This window comes from Caretta caretta, chromosome 6, assembly GCF_965140235.1.
Source record: "Caretta caretta isolate rCarCar2 chromosome 6, rCarCar1.hap1, whole genome shotgun sequence".
In the NCBI taxonomy this organism is placed as follows: Eukaryota; Metazoa; Chordata; order Testudines; family Cheloniidae; genus Caretta; species Caretta caretta.
The window spans coordinates 89327039-89342787 of record NC_134211.1 but is presented as its reverse complement, the minus strand read 5'-3'; the positions used below and the strand labels follow the sequence as shown (position 1 = coordinate 89342787).

The 15749-nt window shown below is 51.3% G+C and overlaps 1 protein-coding gene across 7 annotated transcripts in view; it reads right to left on the bottom strand.

Moving 5' to 3' along the window:
* Positions 1 to 15749, bottom strand: part of FLVCR2 (FLVCR choline and putative heme transporter 2) — a 57597-nt gene that overhangs the window by 10329 nt on the left and 31519 nt on the right. For 5 of the 7 annotated variants that reach the window (XR_007357375.2, XR_012669003.1, XM_048855558.2 and 2 more), the window contains exons 4-9: positions 11603 to 11670; positions 9937 to 10040; positions 4375 to 4485; positions 3407 to 3512; positions 2688 to 2799; positions 2163 to 2218 (exon numbers count right to left, since the gene is read on the bottom strand). Coding sequence is in view for 3 of the 7 variants with exons in the window: in XM_048855558.2 (XP_048711515.1) it covers positions 2163 to 2218; positions 2688 to 2799; positions 3407 to 3512; positions 4375 to 4485; positions 9937 to 10040; positions 11603 to 11670 (557 nt within the window). In the remaining 4 variants the exon portion in view is untranslated. Of the gene's footprint in view, positions 1 to 1149; positions 1357 to 2162; positions 2219 to 2687; positions 2800 to 3406; positions 3513 to 4374; positions 4486 to 9936; positions 10041 to 11602; positions 11671 to 15749 lie in introns of all 7 variants that reach the window. The other 2 variants (XR_007357376.2, XR_007357374.2) reach the window with 1 other exon arrangement.

Genomic DNA, 15749 nt, shown 5'->3' with positions numbered 1-15749 from the left:
GAGCAGCTCCTGGATGGTTTTGATATTTACCCTGAATTACTCTGTGTTTGAAGACCCTTCACCACCGGCATATCCCTCCAGTTCTTAATGGGATTAATTCCTGGGTCTGCCTGACAGTTCCACAGGAGGGGAGGTGAGTCCTATTAAAATAGCAACTATGCCTCCTTCTTTTTGTTTTAACACCTCCCAGATGAAGGCCCACAATTTTATTTTAGGTGTCAGAGTAGCAGCCGTGAGTCTGTATTCACAAAAAGAACAGGAGGACTTGTGGCACCTTAGAGACTAACCAATTTATTTGAGCATAAGTTTTCGTGGGCTACAGCTCACTTCATCGGATTTGAGAGTCTCTAAGGTGCCACAAGTACTAATTTTATTTTAGATTTTCACAAAATGTTCCATTAGTTTATCTGGCCTGAGCACAGGCCCGCAATTCATTTGGAAAGAGACCTTGTGGCTAATAAAGGAAAGGGGCCTTATCAGTAGTCTTCACATCTGCTGCCTAAAGGGCTGGATATTTCAGGCTCTTGCCACAGCTTCTTTTTGATCAAGAGGCAACAGCACTAGCACCCTTCACTGCAGCCCAGTTGCATTGTGGGCTTACAGATGAAATTTGGCACAAGATTAATACATCTTTGGCACTAGAGCTGGAAGATCCATCTCCCCAGAGGCCTGGTCTCTGCTGATCCAGCATTTCCTCCTTCAGTGGCCAAAGGGAGCTTCAGAAAGCCATGGCGCAGGAGTGATTCAGACAATTTTGTATCTGTAGCGACCAGCTGTATTCCACAACCAAGCTAAACAGTGCATGTGATTTTCCAGGCTTTCCTGTGTGCATTACTATGCTGGGGAGCTCAACACTTCACAGTCCCTAATCCATGCTGTTTGCCACATTGGGGCTCATCTCCCCAGGAAGCTTATTGGATTCAACGAACAGGGGAGGTTACCTACTATGGTACAGGTTAAACAAGGGGCCCCCAGGTGAATATACTGGAGGGCCCCACGTGGGATGGATTTGGTGGCTGTTTTTTATCCCTGCTCCGGGATTACATTTGGAGGGCTGCATGGGGGTCAACTCCCCTTATATATTTTGTCCAGTATGTTTTATGCTTGTGCCAAGCTATTTCTATAAAAGATATTTTATTTAAAATACACCTTCCTGGGCTGACGGTCGGAGCAGGGTGGCCACGAGGTATCCTGGAGCCACTGGTCTCTCCAGATCGGCGCCGTTAGAGATTATCTGGTGGAAGGCGGCACTGTCTTCCAAAAAGGTAAAATTCGAGCCAGCAGGGAGCTTATTTTATGCATTTTGCCAGCCTTGGACACTGACTGCTTCAGGAGCGCTGGGTGGACGTCTCGTCTCTGGAAGAGGAGCCCAGAGCCAGTAAGGACAACAACCAACCCCTCTAAGGGGGAAACACTGAGATTATCGAACAGCGGTTAATTCACCAAATGCCTCTTCTCTTACACATGGAGCTGCATTAACTGCACGGAGCATGGGAACACTCTGCCCAGCATTTAGGAGCATAGACAAGAGTTTTGCAGCCACATCTAGTAGGCTAAGCAAAGGGCTGGGAGCCAGGATGGCCATAGTTCTGATTCTAGCTATGCCACGGATCCCTGATGCAGCCTGGGACAAGACACCATCTTTCTGTGACTCACTTTCCTCAACTGCAAAATGGAGCTACAAGCAATTACTCACCTTTTCAGGGGGCTGTGCGGATATTTGCACAATGGTCTAAGCATTGCCATAGAGAGTTCCATGTTAAGTGTTAACTCCCTCTCAGCAGAAGCAGCGGGGGTTGTGCATCTCTCTTCCCCGACCTCCCTCATCTATCCCTAGCCATTAATGTAAAAAACAGGACACATGCCTAGTTCTGCAGCCTCCTTGGGGGCCAATGTTCAGTGACACCCAATGAGAGCAGCTCAGAGTATCCACAAACCCCCTACCTGACAGGGCTGAGATCACAGCCACAGGGCTGCAAATGCCAGCAAGGAACTTCCCCTAGCGAGGTTGACAACCAATCATGGGGACAACAGAAGAGAGTCGTGATTATTATGGTAATGACCCAGAAACAGAGATTCCAACAGGTGGGTAGGGGACAGAGCAGGGGTCACCCTAAGCTAATAGTAGGGACAGAGCCAGAGGTCAAAGGGGATTTACTCACTGTCTGTTCACCATCCAGATTGGCCTGCTGTCTCCGGAGATCGGCCTTAATGAACACTGAGAGGTAGAGGGAAGAGGAGACCCATAAGGACACAACAGAGGACACAAGCAAGTCTCATAGAACTCGGGGTTACACAGGGGCAGCATAGGGTTCAAGGAGACACTGGGGGGCCAGCAGGGGATCCACTGTTCTGAATGAGGAAGATAGGACTTCTACAGCAGTCAGGCAGCAGATGGAGGCCCTGGCCCAGCCATGAGGGAGCCTCATCTGGCTGAGTCCCGAGCCAGGAGCATGGATGGGGACATGGATGGGGACAGCACTGGGGAAGCTCACACCACTGGAACCTTCAGCCAGTGACGCAGACCAGCTGCCACAACAAGGAAGCATCAGCAGGGTGCTGCTGTTCTGGAGCTTGCTCAGCTGGAGCAGCCCTGCAGGCGCTGCAGTGCGGGAGCTGCCTTCACTCCATGTGTCGAGTCCCACGGGTCACAGTCAGGTGAGGAATCTCTGCGGGAGCTGGTTTACCAGTTATGAAAGTCCCCAGGAGTAGGAAGGAGCAAAGAAAGAGGTTTCCCGCCTGCGTCCCAAAGTGATCGATGATCTTCCCTTGGGCAACGGTGAAAATGATCCCGAAAACCTTTAACACAAAAGTAAGGAATGGAGCTACTGTACTGTCCTTGCCTGGCCACCATCCCTCAGCCTCTCCTCCCCTCACCCTTTGCCCCTGATTCACCAGGGAAAGGCAGCTTACTGAAGAGCTTGCCAGGTCTAATAAGGACTTAGAACCCCAGACTTGCAGCCGTTTGTCCATTCAGCTGAAGCTGGGTTACAAACAAGGGCTGAATTTGGATGACGTGCCTCCTTCTGGCTAGGGGGAGGACAACAGAGCCTGCTGGCTGGAATCCCCTGTCACCCAAGGAGAGGGGGATCCTAAACTGCTGGCAGTGACAGTGCAGAGGGGCAAGGAGCTCCAGCATCCTGAAGAACTTTCTGGGGCAAGGGAGGGGGTGAGAAGCCACTGAAGCTGAAGATTAAATTCCAGTTTTGACAGCAATAAAACAAGAAAGCAAAGGCCTGGGGCTGAAGCATGGCCTCTCTCTGGAGCATCAGATGCTCTCTGTGATAGAGCAGGATAGTGCAGTGGATTGACCAATGGTCCGAACTGTACCCCTGTGGAACAGGAATCCTCTTGGGCCTAGCAGGGCATTCTAGCAGTGCTGGGCGAGGTGCAGGGGAGAACATACCTGTGCCGATACATTAAGGAGGCCTGAAGACGTTCCTTCTGACTCTGGGTATGTTAACTCTGCCGCAAACTCAAAACCCAGCGGTAGGTATCCTGTCATGAAGAACCTGCACAGCAGTACACAGAAAAACAACAGTCAGCAGCTGGTGGAGGGAGAAGCAGGGAAAGGACTATGTGGCTCTGATCCCTATTTCCTCCTAATTCAGTGACTGCACAGGACTGATCCCCCATCATCATGCTGTCCCTCCAGCCACCAGATTCACTGACCACACGGCCATGGTCGGAACTCTAGTCCCAACCCACAAATATTTGTGCCTGCAGCCGCAGTGCAGAAGGCCAGGCCTGAAGGGGCAGGGAGAAGAGAGGCACGCGGGGGGCAGGGAGCCACCTATTGCTGCCAGGAAGTGGGGTCAGCCAGTGGCATCGGAGTCAGAATGTTAATGCTAGCTTGGAAAGTAAAAGCCTGGAAGTGACTTAGATGGGATGCCACCCAGCCGAAGACTATTTTAGAAACCTAGCTATGACCATGGTTCTCATTCCTTCTCTCCAAGGTCTGGAAGGCCACAGTCCCACCTGCTTCCTGACAAACATTTCACCATGCTCAGAGGTATCCAGCCTGGCAGAGTGTTCAGAGCCAGCTGGGACAGGGAGAAGTAGTAGGGGCTGCTGCGCACGTCCTTCAGCTCTCCCAGTCAGAGGATCCAGGAGAGATTTGGGGAGAATACAACACCTTATCCTTCTTCCATATAGAGCCTGCCCCACCCTGGCCTCTGCAGCTTCTGGATTGTGACACCTCTGCCTTCCCTTCTATGCCACTGCAGGGGCCAGAGGGAAGGGGTGTTTCCAGATTAATGTGGGAGGCAGCAAAAAGCCTGGGCTAAATTAGGCAGTCTCTATTCCTTCCTAGGGTCAGCTCCCACACGGGAGGGAGAATAAATTCTCGGGAAAGCAGACTGCATGTGAACTTACCCCAGCATGCCTGCGGTCACAAAGACCACCCAGAGGTGGCCTAGGCTCAGGGTGAAGGTATAGGCCACCAAGCCCCCCAGAGACATGATGTAAACCGCCAGCGTCGTCTGCCTGCAAGACAAGGCACAGTCAGGAACAGGCCTTTTTAGCTTTCATTCAATACTCTTCTCTAGCCCTTCCCATCCAAGGATCTTAATGCACTTTACACATGCTAGCAAGGGAAGCTTCACAACCCTCCACCTCCCTGGGAGGAAAAGGAGGAAAAATATCTCTCTCGCACCAACAGGGAAAACTGAGGCAACAGAGAGGAAAGGGACTCGGCCCAAGGTCACTCAGTAGGTCAGTGGCAGAACCAAGAATGGAACTCAGGAGTCCTGACTCCCCTGTATCCCAATGGTGCAAGACCAAATGGAAGATTCCCTTGTTTGGGAAGAACATCTCTTCTGTAGAGAAAGAAATTGAGGCAACCTGGAAGACGAGGGATAAGCCTAGGCTCTACCAGAGAATTCCCCATTGCCAAGGGACAGGCTATTAACTAATGTTTTCCAGCAAGAGCTTTAGAAACTGATTCCAGCCTATACACAGAGACCACTTCCCCCACCTAGCAACTGTTTAGCAGCCCAGAGCAGCATAGTACAATAGTTAGGTCAGGAAGTGAAGGTGAATTCTGTATCCAACTGAAACTCTGTATCCAAACTAAAACTGATGGAAGTAAAACAACTATCAGCGTTAATAAAAAACTTGGATTTACAAAACAAACATTTAAAAAACTCTATTTTTAATTTAAATCAGATTTTTTATTCACATGTTGCTAGTTCTTTACCTTTTTCCCGTTTTACAGCTTAAAATTGCTACAGTAGATGCTCTGTACTGGTTTCTCTAGTATCCTCATTGTTAGCAGAATTTCACATTTTGCATAGAGATTTTTTCTAATAAAAAGCTTCACATTTAAAATGCTAATCTTTGCTGAAAAAACAAGCCAGGGCCTCACCAAAACCCTTACTGTAAGAACACCTCATGCTCAAACACAAAACTGATAAGCAAATCGCCTTTACTATATTTGCAACCAACACCCCATCCTGATATACTGAACTGCCACAAGTCAAGAAAGGTGAAATTCTTTGACTAGGCTATACACCATCGTGGTTTGCACACTTTGAAGTCAGTGGGACTTATGCTCCTGATTCACTTAAGTGCCTAAATACAGGCTCTGGAACTTTAGGCTCCTAGTTTTGAACATTTTGGCTGGTATGTATAAAAAAGTTCACAATATCTTGGTTTAATATGCAGCAAACAATGAAAAGTTATTTAGTCTAACACCGAAGCAATTTTGTTTTGACGAGACAAAGATTTTATGTCCCTAAGAGATTTTTTTTTAATTGAAATTATAATTTTAGCTCCTGGTGCTACAAACACTTATGTGCATGTTTAACTGTAAGCACTAACCATTATTAAAATCAATGGGACTATTCACGTGAGTCAAGTTACGCACCTGCTTAAGTATCTGCAGGATCAGGGCCTTCATTTTCAGTATTTGGGATTTTGCTATACTAGTTTTATAAAATTCAAGTAATACCCCTGTCAGTAGGAGCATTTAAAAACAAAACAGCATTTATAATTCAGTTAATCCTAACTTTAGATTAAAAATTAAAAGTGTGGGGGAATGGGGCTCGGCAGGTGGAGTCTGGGTGTGGGGGGGATCAGTGGGGGGGGGTCTGGGTGCAGGGACAGTGGGGCTTGGTGAGATGGGAGTCCAGGTGCAGCTGGTTGGGGCTCAGTGGAGTGGGGACCCAGGTGCAGAGGCCTCATCAGGGTGGAGCAGGTGCATGGGGGTGAGGCTCATTGGGGTGGGGGTTTGAGTGCAGGGGGCTGAGTGAGGGGGTGGTCTGGGTGCAGGGGTGGAGGTCCGGATGCAGGGATGAGGGGGCAGGGGCTTGGCAGGGTCCGGATGCAGGCGGGATGAGGCTCAGCAGGTAGGGCTGGGTGCAGGGGGGCTCTGGGAATGGGGGAGTCTGGATGCATTGGGGTTGGACAGACAGGGATGCAGCTCCCAATATAGTGACCCCTCCCGCCGCAGCTGAAGAGCGATGGGGTCAGGAAGTGGGAAGGGGGTGATGCGGAGCCCGGGAAGGTTTCTGGGGGTGGGTCTGACCCTGCCCTTGTCAATCTGTGCAGGGGGGGAAGTGCACTCTTCTCCACCCCCCGCCGCACTGGGACTAGTAGCTGAGCCTGCTACAGGGTAGGAGCCACCAGGTGGGGCTGAGGAGGGCTGGGTGCAGGGGGTAAGGCTCAGCGGGGAGGAGTGTCGGGTTCTGGCTGGGCATGGGGGGGTCTGACCCAGCACTGGCCCAGGGCATCTGAATGCCCCCCAACCTCTGCAGTGATCTACCTCTCTCCCTGCTGCTCCAGGCACCTGAAACACACGATCCCACTATTGGGGAGGGGCACATGACCACTCTTGCAGCTTCCCTGTTAGAAAGTCATTTTTCTGCAGGGTAGCAAAGAAATCTGTGAATTTTGCGCACACACAGGGGGGCAGAATTCCCCAAGGAGTAAACCAGTGGCCTCCCACTATCTAAGTCTCCCCAACCAGAAACTTGAGAGTGCAGGGAGGTTTCTGGTTTCCACCACAGACTGTATCTGACTGGAGATGAAATTACACACAACACAGTGAACATATACCCCACTGACCCACCCTTGGAACCAAGCTAGAGGCCAAAATGTGTTATTTTGAGAGCTGGCCTGGTCTCTCTGCACTCAGAGAAGCTGCCAAAGCTTTTAATTGCTGACAGACCACATTCAGTGAGAGCACAACGTGAGCTTTCCAGAATGAAATATGCACCCCAGATTTAAAACAAAAACAAAAACAAAAAACAAAAAGACAGCAGCTCTGAAACCCTGGGGCTAACTCACAAACCCTCCTGACAGGCAGGAGGAGAGAATGCGTGGCCATTCCATTCCTGGCTAAGGGAGACAGGGAAGCCAACCTAGTGGCATTAGTCTTTCATGCAAATTCAAGGTAAAAAACTTTGAGTACTGCCCTTTACTTTGATAAGGGGAGGGGGATGTTCACTCTTTTCTCTCAGCTTGGCAAGTGACACAGGATTTGGTAGTTTTGTTTCCTGATTCTCATAGCCCAGCCTTTGGGTCCGTGACACTGTGTCACCCCCAACCCCCCCATCACCATAGCATCTGACCTCTTGGAACTGGTAATTTAAACAACAGGCTTTTTCAGAATTTTAAATTTATTCTCAGTGGAAAGGTTCTGTTAATATTTGCTGTTTTACAGAAACCCCTATGAACAGCCTGAACCAGCCCAATTTCCTGGCAGTGCCCTCCTCACACTAGGCTGTTTATCCTACCATTTCCCTAAAGTTAGTCAGCAGGGTTGCACCGAAGACTAATTTAGCCCACCCCATGCTGGCAATCCCAGCACTAACAAAACACGCTCATTCTGCCCATGACAGCCCTCCGAACAAACTGGGGATTATTTTCACACTGCTGAGAGTGGACTCCCAGCTCCTACTGTGCAACCACAAATCCCTTACACTGTGATCTCTGTGCAGCAATATAGCTCCATTTGGGAGAGTCGGGAATGTCACATGCCATAGCTGTGCCAGTCTGGGCCATGTTGCCAGCATGACAGAGTTGTTAGGGGCTGCAAATTACAGAGCAGCAAAAATGCAGTTAGTGACAGCGTGTGTTCCCACCCCATAGGGTTACAGTAGCCACAGCTGCCAAAAGAAATGCACATTAACCCAGCCCAGCTGCACACAGCATCCAGAAACAGAAGTAAGTGACTGGCCAGCCTATCTAGTGATCATTTGCTCCAGCTTTTCTCCCTGCTCCCCAGTACCCCCATGAGTCCTCATCTGCCATCTCAGGGTTGGCCCAAAAGATCAGTTTCTGCTCTAGACTTGGTCCCTGGACCTGCCAGTACTGATGGCTGGAACTACAGCTGGGGATACCCAAACAAGCTGTGGGCCCTAAACATACCCACCCAGGGGTAGAAGGTCCTGGGAAGTTTTCCCTTACTGTGGATAGGCCATGCTACCAGAGCCAGAATAAATGCTGTGGTGGGTCCTGGAAGGGAAAGATCATGGAAGCAGCCTTCTTCCCATCTCCTGCTATTAGAATAAAGCCCTGTCTACTCTGGCCTGCAAGGGAAGCAGGTGACCACCACCTTAACTGGCTTTGGCCAGTTGGTGCGGGGAAGTTGATCACCTAGATCCCTAGCTAGCATACGGGGGCTCACTGTAATCAGGCCAGTCAAGGCTCATTGCATAAAGATTGAGTGAACTAGGGTAGCAGAGACTCCCACCAAGAAAGATCTGGCCCCTGGGAAAGCCCCCAGTCTAAAGTTGCAGGCAACACAGGGACCTTTAGCTGTACATTCACAGATGGCAGCACGTTCTGCCAAGTGTCCCCATAAGTACCAAACCCTAATCTGACCCCAGTTCCCACCCCCACATGCATCGCTCCATAAGACTCTGCCTTCAATAAGGTGTCTCTCACACACACACACAAAGTGCCTCTAGGCACAGGACTCAATGGACCTTTCACTAATTAGAACAGAGACTCTCAGATGCTGGTTTGTGAGGCAGAGAACAGGTCTGGTACTGTATGGTTCCTGCCACGCTGGGAACTATCTCAGCCTTGACAAAGCAGCCCTGGGCCATTTCTACCCCTTTCTTCCCAGGGTACTGGGAACCTGACCAGAGCCATGCAGGGGCAGAACACCACACTGCTCTCTCTCAGCTTCCAGACACAAGACAAGACAGCAAGAAAGAAGTCAGACATGGAAGTCTGCCTCACTCTGTTTCCCTGAGAGAAATGCACCCTCAACTTACCCCCTTTCTCCCAAGGAGGAGGGGCTCCCCAGACCCCTGCTCTCCCACCTACCCTTCCCCAAAGAAATCTCCCACACACTGACAATTCATACCCGAACCCTAGCCTTTCGTGCCTATGCAGGTTGCTCTGGCCCTGCCCCAGCTCCCAAAAAGCAGCTCTCCTCCTTTCAGCTCCCTCTGTACAGCCCTTGACAAGACAACTCTGTGTAAGTTCTTATCTGGTGGAAGCGGATGTTTGTCTGTCCACACACAAATAATCTCTACCCTCATGATAGGCCAGACCCAAACCCATTAATCCCTAAACACGAACACCAGAAATAAACCAGAGGCACATAGGAATCCTGGAGAAGTAGCTCCAGTACCTTGTGCATCAAAGAAGGAATGAGTAGCTCCAGAACCAAAAAGTGTGGCTGGTATCTCCTGGGCTCAGGAAACTCCCCAAATGAGCTAATATGCTGCTCCAAATTCTTGCTTTTACTGCAGGGTGATTGTTCAGTTGTTCTCCCCCACCCCGCTGCCCCAGACCTGAGGAAGAGCTCTGTAACAAGCTTGAAAGTTTGTCTCTCTTACCAACAGAAGTCGGTCCAATAAAAGATATTACTTCACCCACCTTGTCAAGCCATTGAAAGGCAGAGCTGCCTCCCCTGGGGTTTGCCTTCCATGTGGCAGAGAGTAGGATGGAGTTGTGGAGAAACGAGTGCAAGGGACTTACTTGTAGGTTTTGGTTTTATCCAACCAGATGCCAGAAAGCAGAGCTCCAGCCATGCCAGACACTACAATGGTGAGTCCAATTCTTCCAGCATTCACCTCCTCCCCCTGTGGGAAGACACACATCAATACAGGAACTAGTTAATGGCCAACAGCAAGCAGGGATGGATGGCTGAAAGGGCCTCAGAGGAGGAGATACTAAAGGCCTTTCAAAGCTTGCTGTCCAGTACTGGTTTTTGGGTCAGCTTGTTCAGGATTTACCAGGAATGTAGGGTAACCCCAGAGAAAAGATGCTCCCAGGTATCCCAGTCCTAGCCTTTCCCAGCAGTAGGTGCTTTAGGGAAAGTTACAGAAGCCCTAGCTATGGAGCACTCCCCTCTCCTCCATAGGAAGGCAAAGTAGTGAAAGGTGCAGGAGCAATGACTGTCAGGAGGCTCCCAGCTGGTAGTGCTGTAGGGCAGCGGTTCTCAAATCAGTGGTCCATGGCCTTCTGGGGGTCCACGAGCCGATTTCAGGGGGTTTGCGAGCCTGAGCCCTGGTGCCCCACAAGGCAAAGCCCATAACCCATGGGTGCAGTTTGGGGGGGGGCATGAGGGGCTTTGCCCCGCCAAACTGCAGTACCATAACCAGACTGGGGCAGCCCTGGGAGCGGCTCCACACTCCCACCTTCTCCTCTCCCCCCTGCTCCTGGCCAGGTCGGAGGCGGGAAGCTGGAGACGGGCAGTGCAGGGCAGCTGCTGCTGCTCTGGCTGGTGCCATGAAACAGTTGGCCCTGGCGCTCCCCCATCTCCTGCTGCTGATAGTGCCCAGGGCTGCGGCTGCTCCTCAGCTCCCAGCACCCTTTGATTACTCCTGCAGCTGGTAAGAGCGGCCCTGTCGGGGGGACCCAGCTCCAGGACCAGCACAGCCTTCAGGGAGCAGCAACCACACAGCCCCTAGCTGCCCCTCTGCCTGCACCTTCAGCTACACCCCTCTCTGCACACAGCTCCTAGCTATCCCCAACCCGCACCCTGAGCAGTTTCAAACTTTTTGAGCTGAAACCCCACCCCCTTTGAGTTATAATTTTTGGGTGCACCCCCCTGCAATCCTGGGTGGCCTGCTGAGGTGAGTCAGGGGGTAGAGTTGGTGCTCCCTCCCCAGACCCCACTGTGCAGAGCTGGCCCAAGCTCCGCCAGGTTCCGCCCTCCCCAAAACAGAAGTCAAACTATGCCTATGCCTGAGGCCTGCCCGGGGGCCAGAGTCCGAGCCCTGGTGCCCCTCAGGGAAGAACTCCGAGCTCCTCCCGCTTGGCCCAGTGGCTGAAGCCCAGACACCCCCCCACCCCTCATGCCCTGAAATTTCTGTAGCATATTGGAGGGGGTGCTCAGAAAGAAAAAGATTGAGAACTGCTGCTGTAGGGAATAGGGCACAAGCAGTGATTGGGTGAGTTAACAGAAGAAAGCCCAACTGATTATGGTATAGGGGCATAGCCCTTGGTGGAGCTCACCAGCCCAATTCTCTTCCAGCAGAAGATGGTGCAAGGAACAGGGATAGGAGCACTGGTTGATGCAGAGGAAATGCACGGTAGCTCCAGTACCAGTCTCTCTCAGCAGGAGGTGCTGTTGCACTGTGCCCTATACAAACTTTCTTTTGACAGCAATGCTGTAGGAGAGCATGTCACAGGTACTTACTGGATAGTTCTGGATCACCATGCGGTTCAGCAGAGTGGACAGGGCATAGAAGCAACCAGTGTTCAAACCTGAGAGGTGGATAAAAACACAGCATATTCACAGCCTACCATTCTCCTGCTGGGTGAAGAAAGGTTGGGGACCTAGAGAGGGCTCCACTGAGTGTGGATGTTCTAATCCAGAGATGCAGAAGAGACCCAGGCATCAGGCACTGAGAGTGTGAGCACAGTGTTTTACAACGGGGCTGGGGAGCCTGCAGAACAACTGGCTGCCTTCGCCATGTCAGCTAGCAGAGGGGCTACATTTGGAGGGAAGGTGAGGGGCTGCTGGGCCAGCCAAGGCGAGTTATATCTCAGCTCAGTGAGTGGGCCAAACCCTGCAGTCTCAGAGTTGCTTTTTATCTGAGTGGAGGGAGGTCGCACACTTTTTAGAGCTGATAGGGGGTTCAGTGGATCCAGGCCCCAGCACCTCCTCCCTCTAGTACAATCACTCTTCTCTAACCACCGGGTGGCACAGCTCACAAATGAGCTCTCCTGACCTCCATGTCCTGCCCTAGCATGACAGCCACAGAATGACTGGCCTGGGCTATGTTGGGGTCAGTAAGCTGCTCACAGCCAGACTCATTCTTGACTGAACTCATTTACCACCTACTCCAACCAGCCAAGAGAGAATTCCAACCTCGCACCCAGATTAGTGCTGGGCTGGCAGAGCCTCCCTTGAGGAGCTCAGATCCAATTAACATTGCAGTGCCAAGGCCAGTGACCTAGTGTGAGCTGGAAGAGATGTCCCAGCTGGAGGCTTCCTCACAAAGCGGAACTCGCTCACTCCCCACAGCAATAGCCAGAAGAAGTGGGCTCTTCCAGCCAAGAAGTCCTAGTAACTGAGTAGGAGCTAAGCAGTTTGCTGAGCAGTAACAGCACCTTCCCAAGCCACTATGGGCTCGTGTACTTGGGAAAATATGATCAGTCACACATAAAGATCACTGATGTCTTAAAGAGATGGTAATGCCAGTATAACCCTACCCCTGTGTGGACACTTTATTCCACTATAAGAGTCGCTTTGCTTTAGTTTAAATCCCTTCCCAAGGGATGCAAGCTACACCAAAAAAGCCACCCTTACACCAGAATAAAAGTGTCCACACAGGGGGTCATACCAGTATTACTCTACTGATTTAATTTCTCACCATAAATTAAGCTGAAAAAGCTTTCCCATGTGGGCAAAACCCATAATGGTCAATTCAATCCTCTTCTCAGAAAGTCATGCACATTTGCAACTGGTTTCTCTTTAAGGCTTCAGTGATCACTGTGACAGTGGGTGGGGATCATAGGTTCCACCAGTCACAGACCACACATCCCTGTGCTCGGGATAAACAAGGTTTAAAGTCTCTGTGTCGAGACATCTGCAATCCTTAAAACCCAGTCAAGTGCAAAATTCCCACACCCCCATCCTCTCTCTCTCTCTCTCAAAGCCTGAGTGAACAGCAGGAAGCACCCCAGGGTACAGGAGAAAGGAGGAGTATAGTAGCCTGAGCACAGGATGGGGAGACAGGAACTCCTGAGCTCTAATCCCAGCTCTGACACTGGTGCTGAGTGTGGTACAGGGATCTAACTAGAGTAGAATATATCCAGCAGACAGACACACATAGCCGCAAGGGAGACTGAGCCAGATTGAACAGCATGAACTCCTGAGAGGCGCAGCAGCAAAGGAGGGGATCAGCATGTTATCAGTTTCTGACATGCTCTCTGGACAGGAAACACCCATCCCATTCACTCCAAAAGACACCTAGTACAAGAGTGAGTTCCAGGTGGGTCAGTAACCTCCAGAGAGATAAGATAGGAGGGACACCAGGGAAAACTCTGCAATGGGAGCCGGCAGCAGGAACATACCCCAGAGTGCTGAACCTTGCTCTTCACAAGATTTGGCCCTGGAAGGAATGCACAGAGGAATCTGACGAGGCTGTTGGCCCACTTCACCCCCCACTCTGGAACACAGAGTTTACTAAGGGACACTTCACTGGCTGTAGCTTCAGGGATAGGAAGAAGGAGCATGAAAGGTCAGCACATGTCCTCTACCTACCGTTGTTTCAGCTCAAAGCTGCATGTCAAACAATGCATGTTAACCTATGAAATATCTACTGTAACGGGGCAAGGCCAGATGGCTATAGAAAAGTAGTGGGAGATAGATATATTAGCTCCAGGCTAAACAAATCCCTGGTACCAGGATAAGTGAAATGGCAGCTGCTCCAGGTCAATTAAGACACCTGGGGCCAATTAAGAACTTTCCAGAAGGCAGGGAGAAGGCTAGGTTGATTGGGACACCAGAAGCCAATCAGGGGCTGGCTGAAACTAGTTAAAAGCCTCCCAGTTAGTCAGGTGGGTGTGCATGTCAGGAGCAAGTAATTAATTAATTAATGCTGTTGGAGAGGCTGAGTAGTACACACCATATCAGGCACAAGCAAGGAGGCCCTGAGGTAAGGGTGAAGTGGAGCTTGAGGAAGTGAGGTCTGCTGTGGTGGAAGTAGCCCAGGGAATTGTACACGTCATGTTTCTAAAAGGTCAGCTACCATAGCTGATACTATTAGGGTCCCTGGGCTGGAGCCCAGAGTAGAGGGCGGGCCTAGGCTCCCTTCCCCCCCCTCCACCCCCCCTACAACTTTGCCCCCTGATTAATCACTGAGACTGGGAGACAACAGAGACTATGCAAGGAAGGATAACTTCTCCTCACTTCCTTTGCTGGCTTATGATGAAAATGTCTCAGCAGACTCTGACCCTTGGCCCTAGAGAAAGAAGGGTTACATGCAGGGTTACATACAGTGCGCCTCTGAGGCTAGTGAAATCTGCCAGGAAACGCAGGACCCACGGAGGCAAGGACAGAGCTTTGTCACACTACACACATGAGCGATGCATTTATACCAACCTAACCCCGGGGGTAGACAGCACTATCTTAAGAGGAGGGCTTCACCCATCAACATAGCTACCGCCTCCCAGGGAGGTGGAGTACTCTGATCAGCGTAGGTAGTGTCTTCATTAAGCGTTACAGTGGCGCAGCTGCACCCATGCAGTGCTGTAAGTGCAGACAAGCCCTCAGACACGCACAAAGCACTTCATTGCTTTGGGCCCTCTAAGTCTCAGTCGCTTTATCTTTATTGTTAGGGAACTGAAAGTCAAGGGTGAGTCGGGCAGAACCAAGTGAGCAGAGGAGAAAAAAAACACAAGCCAGGAGGAAGAGACTTTGAAGTGTCAAAGTCACTAAACAGCCTTTTCAAATCCCCCAGTGACTCTAGAGCAGGGGTGGGCAAACTACAGCCTGCAAACATTTTAATCTGGCCCTCGAGCTCCTGCTAGGGAGCAGGATCCAAGGTTTGCTCCACTCCAGTCAGGGAGCGGGGGTCGGGCTTGCCTGCTCTGTGTGTACCATGGCTCTGTGCAGCTCCTGGAAGCAATAGTATGTCCTGCTCTGGCTCCTACACGTAGGGGCAGTCAAGGGGCTCCACATGCTGCCCCCACCCCAAGCGCTGCCCCCACGGCTCCCATTGGCCAAGAACTACAGCCAATAGGAGCTGCAGGGGTGGCATCTGCAGACAGGGCAGCATACAGAGCTGCCTAGCCGTGCCGGAGTGAGGAACATGCCGCTACTTCTGGGAGCTGCTTGAGGTAAGCGCCACCCAGAGCTTGCACCCCTGACTCCCTCCCAAGCCCCTGCCCCAGCCCTGATCCCCCTCCTGCCCTAGCCCTGATCCCCCTCCTGCCCTCTGAACCCCTTGGTCCCAGCCAGGAGCACCCTCCTGCACCCCAAACCCTCATCCTCAGCCCCCACCCCAGAACCTGCACCCCTAACCCCCCCCCCCCCACACACACACACCCTCCAACACCCTGCCCCAGCCCGGAGGCCCTTCCCGCACACTGAACTCCTCATTTCTGGACCCACCACAGAGCCTGCACCCCCAGCCAGAGCCCTCATCCCCTCCTGCACCCCAACCCCCAATTTTGTGAGCGTTCATGGCCTCCCGTACAGTTTCCATACCCAGATATGGCCCTCAGGCCAAAAAGTTTGCCAACCCCTGCTCTAAAAGGAGAAATTATCCAAGGAAGAACAGATTCTAAAGAAACTCTTCACACTGAGAGGCCCTTCTCATCACCAGTACTGGGTC